The 23,850-nt window shown below is 45.4% G+C and overlaps 1 protein-coding gene across 2 annotated transcripts in view; it reads left to right on the top strand.

The window, feature by feature from the left end:
• Positions 1-23,850, top strand: part of STK39 (serine/threonine kinase 39) — a 2,038,823-nt gene that overhangs the window by 569,264 nt on the left and 1,445,709 nt on the right. For both annotated transcript variants that reach the window (XM_069616263.1, XM_069616262.1), the window contains exon 3: positions 230-338. In XM_069616263.1, the coding sequence (XP_069472364.1) occupies positions 230-338 (109 nt within the window). The remainder of the gene's footprint in view (positions 1-229; positions 339-23,850) is intronic.

Genomic DNA, 23,850 nt, shown 5'->3' on the forward strand with positions numbered 1-23,850 from the left:
CATAACACTAGAGTACATGTTTGGGATTTCTTCATAGGATTATTTCCATGAAGTGTGCACAGCAGCCACATGTATCTAATATATTTTTTTCTGACAACATTCATTAAAGTGTAATTGGTATGTTGTAATTTGCTGATCTTTAAAATGTTATTTCTCAGTAATGACTAAAACAAAGATGAAGAGTGTTGTTATTCACTGCCCATGCTCCTCTGTGCTCTCTTATTTTCAGAAAGAAATTCAAGCCATGAGTCAATGCAACCATCCCAATGTAGTGACCTATTACACCTCATTTGTGGTTAAGGATGAATTATGGTTGGTGATGAAATTATTAAGCGGGGGTAAGTGTATCGCATCCTTTGTGCTTTTTTAATCTGACTGTACATATACATTTCATACCAATGTCAGTGTTTGCATTGTGTGATAGGTCAGAACCAGGAGACATACACAGTGGCATTGTGTCTGACTTTTCTTTATTATTACTAACAAATCTGTTCTTTTCCTAAATCTGTGAATCTTGACCCTACTGTACAAAGGACATATAAAGAAAGGTGTGTGGCAGGATGTCTTTACAAAATCAAGAAAAGTCCTCCATCCATAATCTTATGCTAGTTTCAGTGTGTGCCTACCAGTATAAAAGAAAAAAATATATAACTACAAAAAAGGACAATTAGGCCCTATCCCCTGTCAAGTCAATGGTGACTGGTTTCTGCATCCAAACCCTTTGTGTATTTCTTGAAAGGGCTCCCATCCCTAGAGCACAGTCTATGCTGGGGGGATAACTGTCTCTTTGGCACAGTTCCCTCCAGTGCACACATGTCTTTCACCCCATCTTGGGGTCTTGTTTCTTGCAACTTGCTTTGCGACCTTATCTCTCTCACCTCACCTTGGGGTTTTTCCTGCTCTCATCCCACCTTGGGGTCCTGTCTCTTTCACCCTACATGGGGCCTGTCTCTCTAACCCCACCTTAGGTTTTCACTTCTCTCACCCTGCCTTGGGGCCCAGTCTCTCTCACCCATCCTTGGGGCTTCTCTTCTCTCGTCCCGCTTTGGGGTCGTGCTTCCTTCCCCCTCCTTGGTGTTCTTGTCTTGCTCACTCTCCTTGGAGCCTCTTTACTCTCACCCGTCTTGGGGATGTGCTATCTTCATTCCACCCTGGGGTCTTGTCTTGCTTACCTGCCTTGGGTTCTTCCTTTTCTCACCCGGGGTTTGCTTCATTTTGGGTCTTGCCTCCTCTCTCCCCCTGCATCGAAATGCTGTGTACATATGATAATGTTGCAATGCTCCTCTGTAGAGTCTTAGAGGTCAGCCCACTCGGCTGAACTTATCCAGCCTCCGCAGCTCACTTTGGGTAGAACTTGCCATGCCTTCCTGCAGTCCTCCCTTGAACCGTGTTGCTGCACTCTCAGCATGCTGGTTAGCAGGCGAGTATAGCAGTTTTCTGCTTCTTTCTGGTAAGTGGACCTCTTCCCAGGCTGTTGGTGTTTCCGCAGTCTCAGCCCTCTTCTAGGTCTCCATGCTACGTGTATATGTTCTGCTTCTTCTGACACGTCTCCCAGGAGGAAGGCCTCCTCCTACTCCAGCTCCCTGGGTGTCTTTCTCCTCATCCTCCAACACTGATTGGCACTTTATCTCCCTTTTAGCCTAGTGGTGGGCCTTCCCACTGTGGTCTCTATCCTGGTGAGCTGTGTGGAACCAGAGGGTCAGAAACCATGCCAGCCATCCTTACACGTTGGGTCTAAGCATCATATAGGTTAATTCCCTTGCAACCAAAAAAGAAGATAATGTTTATCCCTTTCTAGGAATTCCTGTCATCAAAGGGGGGGGATTCCCCCAGTGAGATCCCACTTGCCCAGTCTACTATGGTGTTTTATGCTCAGTGGGCTCACATCTCTAGTCCCAAGAGGGTGGCTTCCCCCTGGGAAGAGGGACAAAATTCCCTGGATTAATCACATGCCCCCACCATTGACTTTGGGTTCTTCTCCAACTAGCTCAGGTTTTAGCGTCTGAGAACATCCACATGTTCTTGCTATTTACCCTTTGTATGTTCTATCATAAAACAGGACATTTGTAGAGCCAGAAACCACTGAGTCACCCTGGCATTGGTGTCTTTTCTGAAGTACCTCCACGTCAAGGGTGAGTGGTCGATAATGAGGAGGAATCTCCTTCCTGTAAGATAGTATCTCAAACTGGTAATGGCCCACTTCATGGCAAGAGCCTCCAGTTCCACAGTTGCGTCATATTGTTCCTGAAAGAAGAATTTCCATCTGGTATAGAAGATTAGGTTTTCTTGATCTTCATGCCACTGGAAAAGGACAGCTCTTTGACCCACTTTTGATTCATCAGTTTGGAGGATGAACCTGTTGAAATTGGGAATATTAAGGACAGGTTCATCACACAGGACTTTTTTCAGTGCATCTAAACAGGATTGATCTTCCCTAGTCCAGACAACTTTTTTGGGTTGTGCGTTTTTCAGCTTGTCTGTCAGATTTGCAGCAATTGTTGAGAAATTCAGGGTGAAACACAGTAATATCCGGGCAGTCCCAGGAGGTCCCTAAAGTTCCCTTTGCTAATGCCTTTAACATCTCAGTTTGGGTCTGAATTAGCCCATTACCCACAAAGTACCCCAGGTATCTCACAGCACTTGAGCTAGGTGGAATTGCTTTGGGATGGCTCAAAGTCTTGCTTTTCTTAATGCCTTAGTGAACTCATAGAGATGCATAGATATTCCTCCCAACTAGCACTATGGATCACAATATCATCTAAATAGGCCCCAGCGAATGATGATTAGAGCCGTAATCCTTCATCCATGATTCTTTGGAAAGTCACAGGGGCTCCTTGGAAGCCGAATGGTAGGACTCTGAATTGATAAAGCCCCTGGTGATGTAAAATCAGGTGTTCTCTTTATCAGATGGATTTGATGGGACCTCCCAGTAGCCTTTGATCAAGTCTAGGGTGGAAATTAACTTGGCATTCCGCAGGCGCTCAATCAACACATCGATCCTTAGCATCATGTAATCATCGAAGAATGAGATGGAGTTCATTTTGTGAAAATTGGTACCGAATCTCCAAGAACTGTTGGCCACAAGTGCAATGGCTCTCTGGTGGTTCTATGACTCCTAGCATTAACATTTTCTCAACTTCTTTCATTATGATTTTCTGACGACCCTCAGAGATCTCGTAAGGTTGTAAGTTAACTGACTGCACGGAGATGTTCTGATTGAAGGGAAGACTTTGTTTTTACTTTACACAGCCTTCTGAAAAGACTTCTGTAAATTGCCAGAGCAAATCCTGAAGGTCCTGCTGTTGTTTTTTACTTAGGTTATATGGGATTAAACTGGAATTGCCTTCCCCACCAGGAGTGTGGCCATTATCACTGTGCTTCGTTCTATTGAGTCGGGTAGCCACTATTTCGGTAAATTGATATGGTCAATTTGGGTAATTTTCCATCTATCGAGCGAGGAAACGAGATAATTCAAAGGACATTTATGCTTCAGATTTCTATACAGTCCACAAATCATCAAAATCATCTTGTACTCTGAAGTGGATAATACGACGAGTACCTGGTCACCCACCGTAAAAGATATAGCCACTGCCCGGTGATTGAAATTCTCTTTTATGTGTTCCTGAGCTTTAGAGAGATAGCCATTCAAAATCTGTTACCGCCTTCATATGGACTCTCCACTTACTTGCGGCTTGACATATAGGTAGTCTTTCACCATGTCCAGCTAGTCTCGAGGTTCATTGACATAAAGTAGTGCAAAGGGAGAATGCCCAAGGAAGACTGGGGCATTTTTCGGATTGCAAAAAGTACCCATATGTATCATTAATCCCAATGTGTTCTGTCTGTGTCCACAGGTTTTTTGAATAGCCACTTAATAGTTTGGTTAAAGTGTTCTATTTGATGTCTGTACGCTTTGCTATTTAGTATTTCTTTTGCTTCCTGCATCCCGCGGGATATAAAAAATGTGCATCATTGGTTAGTATTTCTTTTGTGAAACCCAATTGGGAGAAGAACAAGATGAGAGGTTACGGGTTGTGCTTATGGAAAAAGCCTTTGGGTATCTGGCAGCGTAATCTAGGATTACTAGGATATATTTTTTACCCAGGGGTATCACTATGTCCACAGCTATCAGAGAAAACATAAGCTCAATGATGAGGAGAGGTTGTAAACTAGGTCACGGTATCTGGTTGGTTGATGTTTTGTTATCGAATTTTATAGGTGGAGACGTTTGCCTTGACATCAGCATCGATGCCAGACCATTAAAATGTGCTCAGGACTTGGTCCTGTGTTCTTCCTATTCCCTGATGACCTTTTTATTTCTATGAGCTCTGTGGGATGATTCGTTGCCTTCTCCAGGTTCCCTCTTTTGCTGCATAAACTCAGTATAGTAAGCCCCTTGTTATGAAAAAAGAAAGGTATGTTTTGTTCTAGACCCTTCTCTTCAGGAACAGTGCTCTAAAATGCTTACGCCAGATGCTGGTTGTTATGTTTTGCAAATGTAAGTTCTGGTAGGGTGGTGGTGTCATCTCAATCTGTTTTGGGAAGCAGTGTCAAATTTTGATGCATTTCACTAACATGGGGCCCTATTTGGTGGCTAACCTGATGTAGCTGCCTTGGGGTGGAGAGAGGATTAGGCCGGTGGAGATTTGTCTCTTCTCTTCTCTATGTTCAGGATTTCTACTTCCTTTATGCTAAACCGGTCAAACCCAATATACTGCGATGTAGCACCTTCTGGAAGTCTAGCTGTTGGGGTAAGGCGTTTTACTAACATGGGGCCCGACCTGTATCAGGCTGTTTGAATCTAACTTCTTACACTAGGTCTCAATCGGGAGACTGACAAGCTGGAATTGTGTCTGACTCTTTTTCTCACTCATCTGTCATGACTGATCTCAATTCGCACACCATGCCTTTGACAATGGCATCCTTGTGTGTTTATCACTCTGTGCTGACCAATCCTTCCTTCATAATTTTCACCATCCTGCTTTTTGACAGATCATAACCCCACCACCATTTTCCATAAAAAGACACCCTGTCAATTTTGTTGAGATTCTCACTGGCGATAAAACCTTGTCAACCAAGTCCATTGCGCATTGAGCCACATCATCTCTCCTGGCATTTAGTCACTTATTCCCCCCTTTCTTACAAGCTACCACACATTCCAGAAATTCTTCCCATGCTACTCAGTATGTCTCTTTTATGGACAACGCCACAAACTGTTGCAGCAACATGAGCGCCAATGCTACCAATTTCAATAGTGCCTTAAGTATCATCGTCGACTGTTCTTTTCTGTCGCAAACCTACAGTTTTCCTTCACAGTCATAACACCATCAAAACTGAATCCCACTCAATACCAAGCAATGTCAACCATACACAGAGTCCCAGAGGCACCAATCCCTTCCACTAACTCCTGAAATTCCCATGAAAGGCGTGTACATTCCCCTAGAGCCCTATTCCCTGTCACAAACAGAAACATCTGAACATGCATCACTTAACTGGAAAGAGATTTGCTTGTGAATGCCATGTCCAGGAATGTTGTGCAACATTCAAAAACAGTTAATGTCACGGACACCCCTTGGGCATTGCCTTATACAAGTGAATGGCTGAATCCCCATAGGAAAAATCTAATCAGGATGTACCAGTTAGGATGCCTACTTAGTGCCACATTTCACTATCACTGCCACTTCTTAGATGCACTCACTGCCTCAACCACCTGGTGAGTTCTGGAGTAGGGCACCAACGATTCTTCATGGTTAATAAAGTAATTAACTAATCACCCCTATATGCAGGGAAATTGATGAATCAATCAATATTCACCCTCTTCTTTCTTGGGAAAATTGCTCATCGGGAAATCATTAATGTATTTACAGCACTCTTTCAAAGAGGCCTGCCATTTTATCTCCACTTTTTCTAATGCCCATTCCATATGACCTTTCACTGGCTTCAAATGTTAAGCCCATCTCCTTACCCCCAGGCCCGTATACCCAATTCTAAACCCACCGTTAACAATTTAGCCCTGTCTTAGTTTGGGTAATGGTTCAGCCACACTTGCATTTTTTCCTGTAGAACCAGAATATTAGCCCTTTCTCAACACTCTCTTCCCTCCATTCCCCCCTCACATTGACTCTCTCCTTTGGGCATAATACTGCACCACAATAAAGGAAATGGCACAAGAGACCCTGGCAATCCACTTGCTATATTTACCCCCACCAATGGCCTTATCACAGGGTTATTTTAGAGGTTTCCCAGCACCAGTGCTACAGGACAAAAGATGCAACCAGAGGAATCCTCAGTATAGGCTCATCAACCGCAGAAAGGAGACTTCTCCCGTTCCTTCCCATCTAATCCTTCATCGCGCACTGGGGACCATTCCAAACATTGTCCAAACATTGTCCTGATGTACCCAATACCTGCATTCCACATCTTATTCTGCATCCAAGAAACATTCCCCACTGTCTTCACAGCTCTTCTCTGGGTCTCAAGATAACTCAACCCAGCTAATTTCCTGTGTTGAACCACCCAAGGCCCTTTCCCAAGCATACTCAATGCCCGCCAAATGTCCAGCCCCACCATGTCTTAGCCTTTCGAAGCAATGACTTGGGTTATACCTTTTTTTGTCCTTCTAATGCGGCCACCACCTGCCACTTCCCTCTTCCCTATATATCTGTGTTACTATCACAAATCCCTCGTACATAACTTCTACCCTCATTGCCCACTACTCTTCTACCTTCTCTGCCATTTCAGAATACATGTGGCAATAACCCCTCACCTTCAACATACTCCATTCCTACATGTCCACCCACCCTTTCACCTCCTTATTTTATTATGTCCTGCATCTCTACACCACTTGCTTTTTTCCATTACCCCTTCCAACTTTATTTCCTGCCGATTTCTCTGTTACCTGATATTCCCGTCTGCCTCTCACTAGTCACCTCATCCACTTCTTTCTTGACAATTTACACAAAATGGTCTCCTTCACCCCTTCCCCCTCCAACCTTCTTTCACCTGTGTATCACTTCCAGGTCTACCGTGTGCCCTTATCCTTGTTCCTTGACAGTTTGGTACTCCTTAACACCTTCATCACTTTCCCCTTCCAACCCCATTTTCTCTCTTACATTCCAGCCACTCCTACAACATGCCTGAATCCCCATAGAATTGTGCAGGCCAATGCTGCCACTGCCATCCCTGCAGAGGCAGCCATCTTGATCATGCTCTTCATCATTTTCCCTTCTACCTGCCTTTTTGCTTGCATCTACCACTGCCCCACTGTTCGGAGCAGCACAAGAGTGGCCTTCACTTCTCTCAGCGCTCTTTTTTTGGCTTCCATTCCTTGTGGCAATGGGAATGAAAGAGGACTACTGCTCCCTCTCCATCAGCCTCACAAGTGGGTGTCTGAGCAGCAACTAATCCGCTGCCCCTCACGCATTACATATATGACTTTTCCGTGCAACATCTCCCCTAAGAGACCCGCACAAAGGATGAGCCTGTGATGAGCCCCTCTGGTAAATTTACCACTTAAACCGTATGATAAGTAACTGCTGGACCCATATGAATGCAAGTTCCATATCTGACCCACCCTCCCTGTAATAAGTGAGTTGGACCACACAGTTGCAAGTGTTGGCAATAAAAGGCCGTAGGATTTTATTGTTACAGATATGGTTATGAAGTAATAACAATAATCACATATCCATATGATATCATACTTTTGGACACCGGGTCCAGAGGTAGCCCCCTCTGGCCCATGCCGCCACACACGGGCAGGTTATCGGCTCTCCGTGTTCCCCCAAAAATGATTATATGCAGCCCCTGGTGGCCAAGGTGGAGGAGATTTCTTGAAAGAAATGTTCCATGCCTGGTCCTGATAGGTGTGTGCCATCTTTGAGAAACAGCTCGGGATCTCCTAATGTAATGGCCGGGTGTTTTATGAACCCTATGCCCCTGGCTGTGCACAATTTTTCTATCCCTCTCTTGAGTTTCCTTCTGAAAATGTCAACAGATTTGTAGCAGATGGCCCCCTGCCATTTTCTTCTGGGCAGGATGGCAGAAAAATAGATTTCTGTATCCCTCCAATTGTGGGAGATGCCTGCTAATGAGGCGCACATTTCATTGAGTAAACTTCGTCTTCCTGTGTACACCAGGTTGTTGCCACCTAGGTGTATTATCAAGAATTCTGGCGGGTCCCTGTATTTGACCAGGTCCACTAGCTTGTCGTGTATGTCTGCCCAGAGGAGGCCTCTGTAACCCCACCATGATGAAATGGTATTCTTAAAAGGCGGGCCCTCCTTGGTTTCTTCTGCCCAGCGCCCTGTCCTGAAAAGTGGCCGACTATCCACGCTGATCGGAGGGGGGTGGTCCACCCGGCTGGAGGTTCTGGTGGGAGAAAGAAGGGGGGGTGGAATCTATATTAGTTCTGGTCTGATGTAGCTTTTGTAACAATCTGACTTCCAACCTCCTATATGTTTTAATTGTTGAGGGCCGAATCCCCCTTGCCATGTTGATGTTGCGGCCCCGATTCTGAAGGAATGGGTGCCGAATTCTTTGGGGTCCCAGCCTGCTTTGCTGATGGCTTTGGACAGCACCCCTTTGAATTAATAGCGGCTTAGTGCCGAGGCATCTGTGAATTAGGATCTCCCCCCTACATTGGGCCTTGTGCATAATATAGGTCGGTGATACATACTGGGCAGTTTGTTGCATCATCGATGCAGAAAATGTTTATGGTTCTTTTTGGCCCCGTTTTGGACTGTTGTATGTCTAAGGTGATACTGTCCTGCCTAACCCTGGTTTCCATGATGCCTAAACCATTGTCGGTTTTGGTGGTGGAGGCGATGAACTCTCTAATACGGAAAGCCCCAAAATATGCCAAGAAAAATACTGCTTTGAATAAAAGTCCCTCGTATGGATGGTGGCATATGCTTTCAAGCCGGCTTGTACTTATTACTAATTTGTCAAAATCAAGCAGGCGGCAGTTGTCTACCTGGGGTCCCTCTATTTGGTCCCAACCCTTCATGGCATAAGTGATAAGTGCACTTTGGGTGGGGTCTGCGTCCCGCCAGAGTTTGGAGTAGTAGGATATTGCTACTAGGTGTCTTTTCACCCAATCCCTCTTGTAACCTTGATCATATGCCCATTTTAAAAACATGTCCATTTCTTTTACTGTTATTAATTCAACATGGTTTAAACCTGTCTCTTTAAAGAAATTTTGTAAGCACTTTCTATACTGTGCCGTGGTAGTGTTAGCCAGTGCTTTCTCTGCCATCTCTGTGAGGAACCCTGTGCCAGGGTTCCTGATCTCTATGGGTAGAATGTTGTTGGCACCTGTATTTGAGGTGCCTGTTTTTCGTTGTACATCCCGGCCTTGGCCCTCTGCCGGCGGCGTTGATGTAATTTCTTTTATTTTCCCATTATTTCCTAGCAGTCGCGGGTATTAACGTCATTGTTTCTTGGGCGTGTGGTGCTAGCTCCCGGAACCTTGTCCACTGAAAGCGAGATAAAGCATCTGCAATGTTATTATCTGTTCCAGTGATGTGCTTGGCTTTCACCACAATGTTCTTCTGTAACGTGATTGGTGTAATGGCTCTTAGGACTTTTAGTACTAGATGGCATTTGTTGGTTCTGTTTATGATGCCTACCACTGCCATGTTTTCACACCAAATCAAGAGTTCTGTGTTAGCTAGCTGCCTGTCCCAGATGCGTATTGTTAACCAGATGGGAAATATTTCTAAAAGTGTGATGCTTTTTGTCCATCCTGCTGTTTGCCATGTTTTTGGCCAGTGCCTGGCCACCCATTCTTTGCCTAGGATGGCTCCAAAACCCTTGCTCCCGGCTGCGTCTGTGAAAAGGACTCTATTGGCCCATGCATTCATTGTCATGGGCTTAGGATGCTCCTGTAAAAAGGTTTGAGGAAGGTCTCCCAGACTTTTAGGTCTTCTTTCACTTCTTTGTCTAGCCGGATGTGTAGATGTGGTTTGGTGCAGGATTTGATTTTGAACTCTAGACTCCTAGAAAAAACCTTCACTTGTGGCATGATCCGGGCTGCGAAATTGAGGCTGTCCACCAGTGATTTCAGCTCTTTTACTGTACCCTTGTTTTTTATACTTAAGGTTTGTATTTCTTCTAGTAGTTCCGCTATCTTTGTGCTGGGAATTCTGCAAATGCCCTTTGCCGAGTCTATCTCAATACCCAGGAAGATTATGTTAGTGGATTGTTTGGTTGTCTTCTCTGTGGCCAAGGGGATGCCCCATAGCGTAGCCATCTGTTCAAGTTCTGCAAGTGCCTTTCTGCATTCTCCTGACTCTGAAGGCCCCAAGACCATGAAGTCGTCTAGGTAGTATACTACTTTTACCCCTGGTCGTTGTTTCTGGAAGGCCCATTGGAAAAAAGAGCTGAATTGCTCAAAGAGGGCGCAGGAGACTGTGCATCCCATGGGGAGTCATCTATCAACGTGAAATTCGTTTTCAAAGGTAAATCCTAACCATTGTGAATCAGGATGCACCAGCAAGAGTCTGAAAGCAGATTCGATGTCTAGTTTGGCCATTAGTGCATTCTTGCCGCATTCTTGTATAAGTCTTACTGCTTCTTGGAATTGAGTATATGAAACTGCTGATGTTTTGTGCGGAATGCAGTCATTCAGCGATGGGCCTTTTGGGTAGGACAGGTGGTGAATTTTTGCCGGCTTTGGTTTCTGTGTGTGTGACTTCTTCCTCTGATGGAAGCTCGGCGTTTAATATCTATAAGTAATTTTGTACCTCACCCCATTCTATAGCTGGCCTCTCTGACATACTCCGTCTAAATCTGATGTCGTAGGCCAACCAGATTCTGCCTTTTTGGGCTATTTTTACCTCTCTGACTTTATCCATGTAAGCCCATAGTTTGGCCCCATCGCCGAGGACTTTTTCCAAATATATGGTTGCTATAATGGCAAATGATTTTAACCAGTTGTCCCAGTTCTGTTCTACCTGAGCGTTCCTAGCTATCACCTTCTCTTCTATTTTCTTGGGATCCCTAAAAGTGTCTCTCCCCTTTCGTTGGGCTTCTATCAGTGAAAAGATTTCAAATAATTCCTTGGCCCATACGGATTCTTTAATTGTGGTGTCTATGTTCCATGCTAGACATCTTTTGTATCTATTCAGAATTTCTGTTTGGAATGATTTGAACTTTTGGTCTAGTTGAGCACTGCTAATCATTACCATCTCAGCTCCGCTGCTTTTGCTTGTCTCGGTTTGTCATGATGTGCTGGGGTTGGGGGTTGCCCATGCCTTTAATGCACGCTCTTGATTAGTTGTCGTAGTTGTTGCTGTATGCCTACTTGGGCTTGTGACTACTACTGCCGGGTCATCTATTTTGGCGGGTGGTGGGGTAGTTGTTGGTGCTGCTTGGTTCACCGTTGACTGTTTTGATGTGGGTAGGGGGTTGTGGGGAGGAGTTATGATAACTGACAGTTCCAGGGGGGTGATATGGTTACTTGTGTCATTTGTGCTTGTGGGGAGTTGTTGCGTGTTTCTAAATTCTAGCATCATTTGCTGTATGTCCCTCATGTTCTCACACAATTTTTACAAAATATTACTTTTGTTACCTTTGCCTGATCCTTCGCTTGACTTCTTCTTCTTTGAGGGTGGTGGGGTGTCTCCCAACCCAGGTTGCATAGGCATCCCTTCTTTTGGTAGGCTGTATAGGTTTTCCCTGACCCAGCCCCAATGGTAGTGTTCAGCTGCCTCGATTGCTGCGAGCAGGTGGGGTGATTTGGCTTTTGGTGGTGAGCTTGCAGTTCCCTGCGCTTTTCGTTTGGGAGCCATCTGCCTGTTTGTGGAGGAAAACAACTTTTTATTTTGTGTAAAAAACTTAGAAACTGGCAGCTTTTTTCTATGCAATTGTGCCGGGTTTCTTGTTGAAGAATCAGTGTGTTGTTAAAAAAAAATAGTTTAGGGAGGATTTATGATTTGTTGAAAGGCATTGCCACCCCTCCTTGCTGGTGAAAATTCATTTCGTATTGTGCTTTTTTTTTTAATAAAAAAAACAGATTTAGCTAACGCGGCTCCCGGGATGCAAACTATGTTGCTTTGTGTCGTCTTGCTTCCAAGGTGAACATTTTGCTGTTGATTTATGGTAAGAAAAAACAAATGTTGTTTTTTAAATCCCTGTTGGGCGGAGACGCGTGGCACCGTACTCGATTTAACCGAGTGCGGTCTGTGCTTTGTGCAGCTTGGAAAAAGTGGCTTGTAAATATTTTCCCAGCGTTATTAACATTAGTTAAAGTATGATTTACAAAGTAATTTCTTTTAAAAATGTAACTTTTACTTGTGCGCGCACTGTCTGTCATGCTGCTCCATGTCAGCTGGCTTCCAAAAGGTATTGTCTATCCTGAGAGGGATCCGCTTGCTGCTTATCGTTAAAGTATGTGCTCAATCTTTGTCTTATAAACAACACGTAGGTTGGGGGGAGGTTTAACATATACGTGCGCTACTCGGGCATGCTGCTCCGTGTTCGGCTTTGTTTGTTGAAATCGTGCAGCGGCCTGCTTGTAGCCTGTTGCTGTGCAACCCGGGCCTAGGGCTCACTTACTTGGTAAGGTGGAGTGAAACGCTACCTGCGCTGGGCTGCTCTGTTCTTTTCTCCTGAATTGATTTGTGCCGCTGAACACCGCTGGAAGGTCCCCAGCTACTGCAACTCGCTCTGCAAAGACGTAGGTTTGAACAGTGCAATGTTCAGAGAAAAGGAATGAAAAAAGACACAGCGAGTGTGGTGAACTTTGTATAGAAACAGAGTAAAGCCACAGGAAGATGCCCAGTTAAAAGCAAACTTCCTAAAAGGAGGAAAAGTGGAGGACACTGAATTAACAGGGAACCTCCTGCCTGTTTGAGTCCCCGTTCAGGGTCTACAAACAGATTGTGTTTTCTGTGGAGCTGGTAGCTCTTTTATAAGAAAGTGTGTCAGAGCCGACTATCTGACCCCCCCCAGGAAGGGGGGTGTGTGTTATTGCTCTCCCTGCCTGCCTTTTATTTTCCTTTGGGTGCTTAGCACCCTGCTGCTTTATGGAAGGGTGAGGTGATTTTGTCACCTCACCGTTCCTTTGCTTTGTGATGAGGGAGACTGCTGTCTCCTGTCTAAATGGTGGAGAGGGGCAGGTTCTGGATGGGGGGATGTGGCCCTCTCTTGGGCCTGCTGGATGGTACCAGCAGTTACACTGCTTCGTTTTGGGAGGCCCTACAGTAATGCCAAATCTGAATGGTTAAAGTTACAGTATTATGCCTTAACAGTATACCAACAAGGAAAGACTTACACGGTGTAACGTAATGTAAAGTGATCTTAAACAGCACCCTTCTGCCATTCTTTTTAACACTAGCACATTAAGAAAAAAAAATCAAGGTGATCACAAGATGCACAGGAAGGCAAATAACAGACGGCAGAGTCAATACACACTCAAACAAACGAAACAGAAGCTACTCCACTGATGAACTAAAACGAACAGATGTTAGAATGATAGGTTTACATATAGGAGGTGCATGAAGCGTTATACATACAAGGCCATATAGCAATGTTCTGAAGGGCTTCATTCTGGAAAGCGCAGCAATGCTGCCACTAGTGGTAGGTGGTGAATGCATTTGCTGGTACAGTATTGCCACTAACAGAAGGACCAAATACCACAGCACTGAAAAATCCACTGTGAAATTGTACTGCTGATTTAGAGCCTGTGGCAGATTTACCATCAAGCCGCATCACAGAACAACAGATGATGATAATAACCTCCGAAAATAAAGTCGGGCCTACGTTGGTTTTATAATTGTGCTTACCGTTTAGCCACTGGAAATATAAAGTATTGATGGTGTTGCCATGTAAAGTACATTTGCTTTTGGTGGTCTTGATTTACTGCTGGTAGAATTGTTCCCATCACTTTAGTTCACAGCACTGCAGAAAGTGCTTAGAAGTGAGCCTACAGCCAGTGTTATGTTTACCACTGGTGATATTTACTAACAAAGATGACTGCGCTTAGTAGGCTGCCTTCTCGGGCACTACCGGACGTTATAGGCCCTGCGACTAAATTCACTCTGCCCTGTTACTAAGGTCTCTGAGCCCTGAATAGCCAGAACAGCCCCGGTGCAATGGACGATGAGGTGGTGATTTGCATCCCTGCAAGAGCCGCTGGGCCTCTACACCAGCAGGTAGGATTCGCTCCCGCTGGTGGGAATTATTGAAGGCTGTGACTCAGAGAAGTGCACGGATGGAGCTGCATTTCAGAAAGATGCGCGCGCCCGCCATCCCTAATGGCATGCAATGGATGGCTGCCAGAGTGTTCCCAGCCTTCAAAAATATATTAATGATTTGTTATCAGTATATATTTTAAATGCACATGAAATAGGATCTCATTTTGGGTAATCAAGAAAGTATGGTCGATCACAAAGGATGATATGCGATATGATCTGCCATTTATAACGCGCATGTACACAAGTGTTTCCCTCTATTTCAATAGTCAGCGCCTGCAGGATATCGTGGCATTGATTTCCACATTTTGCTGCAAGAAAGAGGCAATATGGCTGTATACATGTGCGCATTGTTCACTATTCATGCTTAATTAATATAGAGGTACCATCTAAACTCACAGAATTATATTTCTAATGTATATTTACTGTGCCTCCAGATATTCTTTTTTTTAACTCTCAAAAATGGAGTTCCTTCATATAAAAGGTTGTTTGAGGCCTGGGGTTAATGATGTTGTGGACCCTGGTGGACTATGGGGATTAATTGGTTTGGGAGGATAGCCCAGGGGCAACGTGCTCTCCTTGGAATCATGACGACATGGAGCACCACGGGTCCGCGCTTAGAAACCCATGGGTTTTCAGCGTGTTATAAATAATCTATCATATCATAATATGGATTAGTCGATCAGACTAATCGTGATAAGAGGAGATGGGAAAAACACTATATACTGTGCTTTTTTAGTGGCATTGCGAGAATTTTGCGGCACATTTTAAAATGATACATTTTGCACTATTCTTTGGGAACACAACATTGCCGTAAATTCTGCTTTATGAGAACAGATAAGTGACCTAGGAGGTCTGTAGACACTTTTATAAGGCTTGAAACTCTAGAGCAGTGGTCTCCAACCTTTGGCTCTCCAGATGTTTTGCACTACAATTCCAATCAGCCCTGGCCAGCAGTCAATGGTGAGGGACTATGGGAGTCATAGTTCAAAACATCTGGAGATCCAAAGCTTACAGACCCATGCTTGAGAGCAATTTTGACAGTTATTGTCCACACTCCAAAACATCTGATTGGTAAAGATGCCTCTCCCAGGTGCTTATACAGACTAATAGCCTCACCATTACAACCCAATATAGTGGCAATGGGGGTGAAGTGGTGATCCCGAAAGTGTTGTTTATTTCTTACTGTCATCTAAAGAGGATGTATCCTTCTGAAGTCCTTATACATGCGTGTCCTTTTTACGCACAAAAAACACACATACCTGGTAAGTGGCTTCCACATTTGATCAATTTTTGCCTCCTTCAGAATGCATGCAGAGGATTGCAAAGCTCCCTGTGAAGGAGAGAGACATAAGCCACCACCTGGGAGCTGTGATGAGACCACCAAACTAACAGCAGTCAGACACTGATATTTACCTGGCGTCATTTATCATTGAAAGAGGGGTTTCCCTATTGACCTTGCGAGCACATAGAGCTTTGCCCTGTATATTAATTATGGTTTATGGTATAATTAAGAGCTACAAGGCAAAGTGGAAAGATGATTAGGCAAGAGGTGTATTTTCTTCTGCACAATGCAGTGGAGGACTTATTAGTGTTCTCTACACATGTAAACATTGATATTTCATTTGAGCGTTCCTAAAATCATTACACTAGAGGGCATCCCTTTGAAATTACGATCTTTCTTAAGGTAGGATTCTTTTCGGAGCTCACCAAGACTATAATGTGCACCTGCTATCATGATTCTTATGTAAAGCCCAGGCATGGACTGACAATCGATTTTCAGTCAGTCCACACTCGAGTCGTGACATGCAGGCCAATTTTATACAACCTACTATCATATAAAAACAATAGCACATCTTCAATAACAATGTTACATTTTATTACTTTTTAGTACTTTTGAATAAGGTTCTCCTGCATCAAATGTCTTCATAATGCAGATTCCTACATGCCCGGAGATCCCATCCCTTATCCACTCTGTGCTCAGGTCTCTGCACTCTGCTGTAGCCTGTGTCTTCCCCTTGTTTCCACCCACCCTTCTTACCCCCTTGCTGTGCACCCTGTGAGGCTTAGCTATGTGCAGTGTTACTTTTTGTTTCTCCCGCTATTGCCTGCCCTCTCCTCCCTCTGTTACACAGACTACGGTGCTCTCTATTTCCTCATCTTCTCTAAATGATTTTCTGTCTCCCATCCTACTCTTCTCACGAAGACTGGTAGGCAACATTCTCCACATTGCTATTCTCAACTCTCGATCTGTTGTCAAAAACTCATCTGACATTTGTCAGCTCCTTCAACTCCTGGACCTAAATATAATTTCTGTTACCGAGACATGGTTCAAGGCCAGAACTGTCACAGGTTTTGACACACTCCTCCCTGAGGGCTTCAAGATACTCTCCGAGCCCTGGCCCAACAGGCCCAGAGGCGGAGTGGCCCTGATCTTTCCTGATTGGATTCATGCTTCTATCATCCCCACTCAAACCTACCCCTTCTTTGAATGCCTGGTGTGTAGGCTCTCTCTCTCCTGGCTTCTTTCTGACCCTTCTCTCTGACCCTGGTAACCTTCTACAGGCCACCAGGCCAGGTCACCCTCTTCCTATCTGAATGGACTGACCTCACTTCTTTTCTCCTTTCCTCTACATCCCAGCTTTTCCTCTTTGGGATTCTCAACATCCACAGGGACGCTCCAGACTCTGCTGGGCTCTTCTGCAACCTGTGCAACTCTCTGTCCCGCTACATGCTACCCTCTGGTCTGACTCACTCAGCCGGGCACACCTTGGATGCTTTCATCTCTTCAGACATCCCACTCTCAAATCTTCTCACTATTCCTCTCTCCTGGACTGACCCCTCTCTTTTTTGTTCTCACTCGAAGCTTCCTGTCCCTTTGTGAAAGACCCACCCAGCACTGCCACCTTCCTTCGTGGCCGTTCAACCCATGAAGCGAGTGTCAGTGGCTGCCTTTGCCTGCACTTTCTCTCTGCCTCTTCCCCTACGGTTGACTCCCATCCTGTTACAGCCTTTTCCAACCTTCCCCTTTCTATCTTTAACACTCTGGACATCTTTGCCCTTGTCATGGATCCTCATGAGGCCTGGCAAAAAGTGCAACTCTTGGTATGACTCCGATCTAGCCGCTCTGAAATGTAAATGCGGAGCAGCTGAACAGAAATGGGGAGCTTACGGAGCACCTTCTGGCAAACTGGCCTGCTGCCTACTCCAAAGGCATTACAGATGCTCCATCTTCTCTAAAAAGAGGGTCCACATTCAAGCATGCACGGCCAAACTATTCAAATCTTCAAGGAGCTGGACTATCCTATTGCAGTGTCTTCCTCTTCTACACCTACACAGACTCTCTGCATGACCCTAGCCTCTCATTTTGCCACTAAAACACAGGACATCTTGTCCTCACACTCCTCCTCTCTCGCCCACTACCTCTCTCAGGCCCTCATTGGCCACCCGCCTCTTCTCTTTCTCTCCTCCTTCTCTACTGGCACACCTGATGATGTTTCCAGACAAGTCTGGTCAGTGAAAATCTCATCCAAACAGGTTTCCCCCTGTTCCTCCAGAACTATTAAAGACAACATTGGTTCTCTTGCTCCAGCCTTGGCTGATTTCTGCAAGCACTCTTTCACCACTGGCGTTTTCCCCTCTCCTCTCAATCACTCCCTTGTGCACCACCTAATAAAAAAGCCTTCTGCCGACCCCTCCATTCTGGCAAACTATTGCCCGATCTCTATCACTCCTTTCCGGAGCAAACTCCTGGAGAAGTTGGCTATCTCCCAGCTAAGCCTCCACACCAAAGCTGTTGGTTGTCTCCATGACAATCAGTCTGGCTTCGGAGCAGCCAGAGGCGCGGAAAGTGCTCTCTTGAACACTTTCTCCTTCTCCTCTAGGTATCCTCTGCCTTTGACATGGTGAACCACAACATCTTGTTCACTTTTCTCTGTGAAACCCTGAGCATCGCAGATCAGGCTCTGGCATGGCGTTCTTCTTGGACCGACCTTCCCAGGTTCAACTTGGGTCCTTCCTCTGCACCACCTATCTCTCCAAATGTGGTGCTCCCAGGGCTATATCCTCTCCCTGTGGCTCTTCAATGACTACCCGACCCCTTTGTCCCTCCTGATCTCTAACTTTTCCTCTTTCATAGTTATGCAAATGGCACAAAGCTCTCTTTCAGGTTACCCTCGGCCTCCTCCTTCTTGCGTATCCCTGACTGTCTATACGATATTCAGGCATGCTGAGCATCTGATGTTCTCTGCCTTTATGTCAGTAAGACTGAGATGCTTCTCATTGGGACCCCTGCTCCCTCTTTTCTCCTTTAACGCTTGACATACTCCCTGAGCCCTCTTTCCTCAACCTCTTGTGAGGCAAAACACATTTGGGACATCCTCAACTCCACTCTCTCCTTCTTCCCACACACCAGGGACCTTGCCAGAAAGGTCAATTTCCAGCTGCACCTCCTTAGAGGTAGTCTCCCTTTTCTCACCTACCTCCAGAAGCTCACTGTCTCTAGAACCCAGGTTCTCTCCAGGCTGGACTACTACAACAGCCTCTTTCTCAATCTGCCTAACTCTACTCTTCGCCGTCTACAACTCATCTAGCACAGGGACTGCATCTCTCTGGCCCTGAAATCTCTCCACTGGTTCCTGCTGGCTGCAAGGATCAAGTTCAAGACCCTCTGAAATGTCCACAAGGCTTTCTGGTGCTGGGAACCTTGCTATCTCCAACTCTCTCTTCCTAAGTACCTTCCTACTAGAGCCCTCTGCTTGTTTTCCTCCTATTTTATGCAGGTGAGTCACTTCTCCAAGCAGAGATTGTGAGTAGAACTCTCTCCTCTGTAGGTGCTCCCCTCTGGAACAGCCTCCCTGCCTCTCCCCACCTTGATCCAGATCTCCTTAAGTTCTGGAAGCTCCTTGAGACCTTCCTTTTCTCCTCTTCTTTCTCTCTTCCTCTCCCCTGCTAACCTTCCCCTGCTCCTGCACCATTCTGATGACTGGCTACTTGGTGTTCAACTGATTCTTACAGGGCACCAGGCACCCCCCCCACACTGCGTCAAGTCCCCCTGCACCTGTCCTTCCTGCACTCTGCCCGGCCTCCCCTGCACTACTGGGTTGTATTTCCTCTTTGAGTCCTAGCATTGCTTGCCCTTAACTCAGGGCCCTGCTGCTCTGGCTGCACTTCTCCCTGTTACATCTCCCGTGCACTTCATGTCTGTGCACTTGCATGATCTAAATGATACTAGGCCTAGTAAGATCGTTTTTCTTGACCCCCCTGTTTTTCTCTCCCTGCCTGGGTGCACCTTGAAACACATTGGCCCTCATTAGGACCCTGGCGGAGAGGGTTTTACGCCGGCGTAGTGCATGGCGTACCTCTCCGCCAGACTACGAGTTCCCGTAGCGCCATGGATGATTTTTACGCCTGCTTTTTGCAGGCGAAGAAATCCATGGCGCTACGGGACCTTGATGTTAATTACGCCACCGTAATTTACGGTGGCGTAATTAACGCCTTCCCCACTCCCATTATACCCTATGGGGCAAGAATGGGAATGGGGAAGGGTAAAATGGGGATTGGGGACTTACCGCCCCGCCAAGGTCGGCATGGGGCGGTAAGTCCGCCAAGCACCTTGGCGGAGTTGGCAGCTTTGCGCCATGGACCATGGTGCAAATTGCACCATGGTCCTCCGCCAAGGTCCTAATGAGGGCCATTGTGTATAGGCGCATTATAAATAACATATCTATCAATCAAGCCTAAGTCATTCAATATTTTTTGCCCAATTTGATTTAGAGATTTCTTTCAATTGTCCTAATACAGAAATTCTTGGGAATGTTTAACATCACTTTAATGAAGGGGTTAACACACAGGTCCAGTCATAGTGATGGTCAAGAGTAGGGGCCACCTACAAAACAGCCAGCACCACCAGCAATGTGATGACAGAATAACCCATTCAAGCAGCTAACATGCTCTCTTAGCTAGGGGAATGGCATTCAAAAATATCCCTTTTTCGTTGATAAGAAACATTGTTACATATGACCAGGTAATTAAGCCTGCTGTTGTTTAATAACATATGAATAGGAACTGTAGATGGTGGAAAGGCTGAGAAATGGCACACATGGTAGTTCACAGTGTACCTCAGCAAACATCTTGTATTCAGTATGTGTGTCAGGAGAGGGTTGGTCAAAACCCTCAAAGAAACTAGGGAAGAAATTATAAATGATACAGATGTTCCTATATGGAACAGTGTCAGGATGGTGCACCACACAGTGGGTTTTCTCTATGTGTTCCACATCTTCAAAGACAATTGTTCAAATAAAGATGTTCTTAACCTAGTCTAAGAGTCCATGCCCCTTCGGGGCCCCCTCATCAATAAAACAATGTTTGACAAAGTGCCCAACAAAAAGTTTCCCAAATCCTATTCTTAAAATGTCCTTAGCCATAGGGCTACCCTAAACTATGACACAAATGTTCCAAGAAGTGGCAAACAGAAGAGTTCACAAATCCTACTCTCAAACCATGTTGAGTCCTAGTCTAACACAACACAAGGTAAAAGGTAGTCCTGGGAAGTGGCTTGCATGACTACTTACACTCTGGACCCTTCCTTGGTCTTCCTGCTTTCACAAAGCCTCTGAAGACCTCCTCCATGTTTCAAACATCTCATGTTCCTCTTGTTGGGTTTCACCTTCACCTTGTAGCATGCACTTCAGTTCTCCCCCAGCCTTGGGTTTCTCAGTATTCACATCTGTTCTCTCCCAGACAATGAGGTTCTGAGCATTCACATCAGGTCTCCCCCCGACCTCGGATTTCTCAAGCATAATGGGTATTACCTCCCTCTACTCAGAGTTCTTCCAAGGGAGCAGTCACACTCTCCCGCCAGGAGTCTTCTCAGGTCTCTATCTAGTTTCCTGGCTCTCACCAACAGCCCGCCAGGCGCAGTCTCTGTGTTAGGTCTGACAGAGTTTCCCTTGTATTAGCCTCAGCAGGCTAACTGGGTTTCATAGATGGAGGTCTCCCTGTGCATCCAGGAAGTCTGGTGCAGCAATTGTGCTGTGTTCTGGTTTCCACTCCTTTCTGGCATTTCCCAGCTCCTTTTATATTCCTGAGCTGGTGGCTAATTGTACAGCCTAGCTCGACATTGGTTCCCTCCCTTATTACTTGCAAATGATGTTTTTCTCTTTTGAAATCCTAATTGCCTTGCCCATGCACATTTCAAGCCCCTCAACTGACCCACACCTTACATAAACCTCTTACTATACTTTCATTCTCTTTTCTTCTATCATTCTCCTAGACATCCTCCTTTTTTCATTAATAACACCCCTTTACACCTACAACACACAGTGTTAGGTAACAATGGGCCTCATTACGCGTTTGGAGGTAGCCATGCGCTTAATAAGGGCATGGCTACCCCCAAACCCGGGTCTGGGTTACCTGAATGGGGAGCATGCTAACAATGGGCCGGGTAATGACAGGCCCTTTGTTAGCATGCTGGGGCGCTTGCAGGACTCGCAAAGGACGTCTGGTCTGACCAGACGTCCTGAGCGGGTCCCGCGTGTGGACCTCGTAATGAGGCGGTATGGGGTTAACGGCGCCGGCAGCTCTACCGACGCTGTTAACCACATACCACCTGGGTCGTATGAGACCCAATGTCCTATATGGTTGCCGTACCTAATTTTGCCAGGAAATGTTATTGGTGACATTATATAGGTGACCATATATATAGGGAGAGGGAGAGCATGGGTTGCGGGTGTGTCCCCTGGTCCCCTTGAAAAAAAAAGGTTTCAGAGGCTGCAGGAGGTGTCCCCGCATGTTCCATGTAATAAATTGTCTCAGCAAAAAACAGCAATTTTTCAGCACATTCTTGCATGGTGACATTTTTGCTGGGACATTATCACATGGAACCACACTCTATGGTATTCTTCTCTGAATTACTCTCTATTTTTCCATTCATTGCTTCCAGCACACTAAGGTCCTGCAGCCCTGTGTGTGGGACAGAATGGTCCTTTACACAGACAAGTTCATGAGGTTAGACACCACTAGTGTGGTGAACTGGCGCCATATGAAAACCCCCAAATAATAATCTCATTATTATTATTGGGATTTCCGCAGTGAGTAGGAGTTGATTGATTCAAATTAGGTTGCATGTTTGGCTCTGATCTCCATGCAGGGCTGTCGGCACCATTTTGGAATCACTGCGGTTCGAGTTTGTGGGTCATCAGAGTTCTGCAGCGTACCATGGTTTTCTGTCTGTTTGTGAGTGAACCACCACCTGACCTCCAGAAGGCAGCTATGCTATTCGATCGGAGTGTCTGTGACTTCTGTGCATTTGATCTTTTCCGATATTTTTTTTGACACATGTACAGTAAGCTCCACGATTAGCCTCTCTTGATCATAGGACTTTTCAAATCTGCCCCGATTGTCCTTTACTATGGAATGCCTGTTTGCCTACCGGTAGAAAAGCTCAGGGGCAACGTGCTCCCCTTGGAAGAAAGACGACACCGAACAACACAGGTTCGATCCGCGGGTCCGTGCTTAGAAACCTCTGGGTATTAAGCACATTATAAATAGCCTATCATATCATATCATATTGATTTTCCATATGTCCCAATGGATGTAGGGGTTTGTATTCCTCTGCCTTTAATTCGAGAATGGTCTTTTCACTGGAAACATCAAAATACCATAATCATGTGGCAACGGCAAACTGTGGGCTTCCACTCTCTGGCAGTCTGGGTTAGATCAACCATGTCCCTCGCCGCAGGCTCTACTCAGGGAGTAACATAGGGAGTTGACTAAGCCCACAAGAAGACTACATTTTTTAAGAAACGTTCATTTTGATACTGTTTGAAAGGTTTGTTGATTGGGCATGAGTACACTGAGCACACTCTTAGATTTGAGCTTTTCCTCAGAATGATGTTAGGTACCACAGCACTTTTCTTTTCTCACAAGAAGCATATATGGTGGCATGTTGCCCCAAGAGAACCCATCTGCATGGCCTGGGATCTCCCAGATAGGCATGAAAAAAAAAACATGATGGTGCCTGCATAGCCCATTCTGTGAGTAAGGGACATGAGCGTATCATGATCGACTGTTTTGAATGCGCCGAGAGGTTGCAGGGGACTAATAGGCACGTGACAGAATCAGATGCTTTTTAACATCAAGATGATGTTGTCAAAAGCTAATGGTTTGATTTAGGAGCCGAAGTTGATATACCACATGCATCCTAACCATGTGCATTTTACACTGAATCTCACAGTTCTGGAATAAACAGGACTATGGTTTCTAGTAGCCACTATGGCCCAGTTTTCAAAAACATGCAAATCACGAGTCGCGCAACTGTGCAAAGATGCAGGCATGTGATTATATATCTCATTACGATGTTGATTGTTACAAAGAAACATGTATCAAATGTGCCAAGTATAACTCTGTATAAAATGCAGATGGCAAAAATGAAATGTGCACATGATGTCACGTTAGACCCAATGCATGGACAAATCTTGATCGGGCCAAATGTGCATGAGAATGATGGATGTGGACATTTGTAATGCATATGTAACCACATGCATCAAGTTGCGTACAAACATACACATTTGATGAATGCAGCAAAAAAGTGTTCACTTACCCTCAAAATCCTCCCAGAACACTCTGTTATCTCAATTTATTGACGGAACACACCAGA

The sequence above is a fragment of the Ambystoma mexicanum genome, chromosome 9 (assembly GCF_040938575.1).
Source record: "Ambystoma mexicanum isolate Mex_15411 chromosome 9, UKY_AmexF1_1, whole genome shotgun sequence".
Taxonomy (NCBI): Eukaryota; Metazoa; Chordata; class Amphibia; order Caudata; family Ambystomatidae; genus Ambystoma; species Ambystoma mexicanum.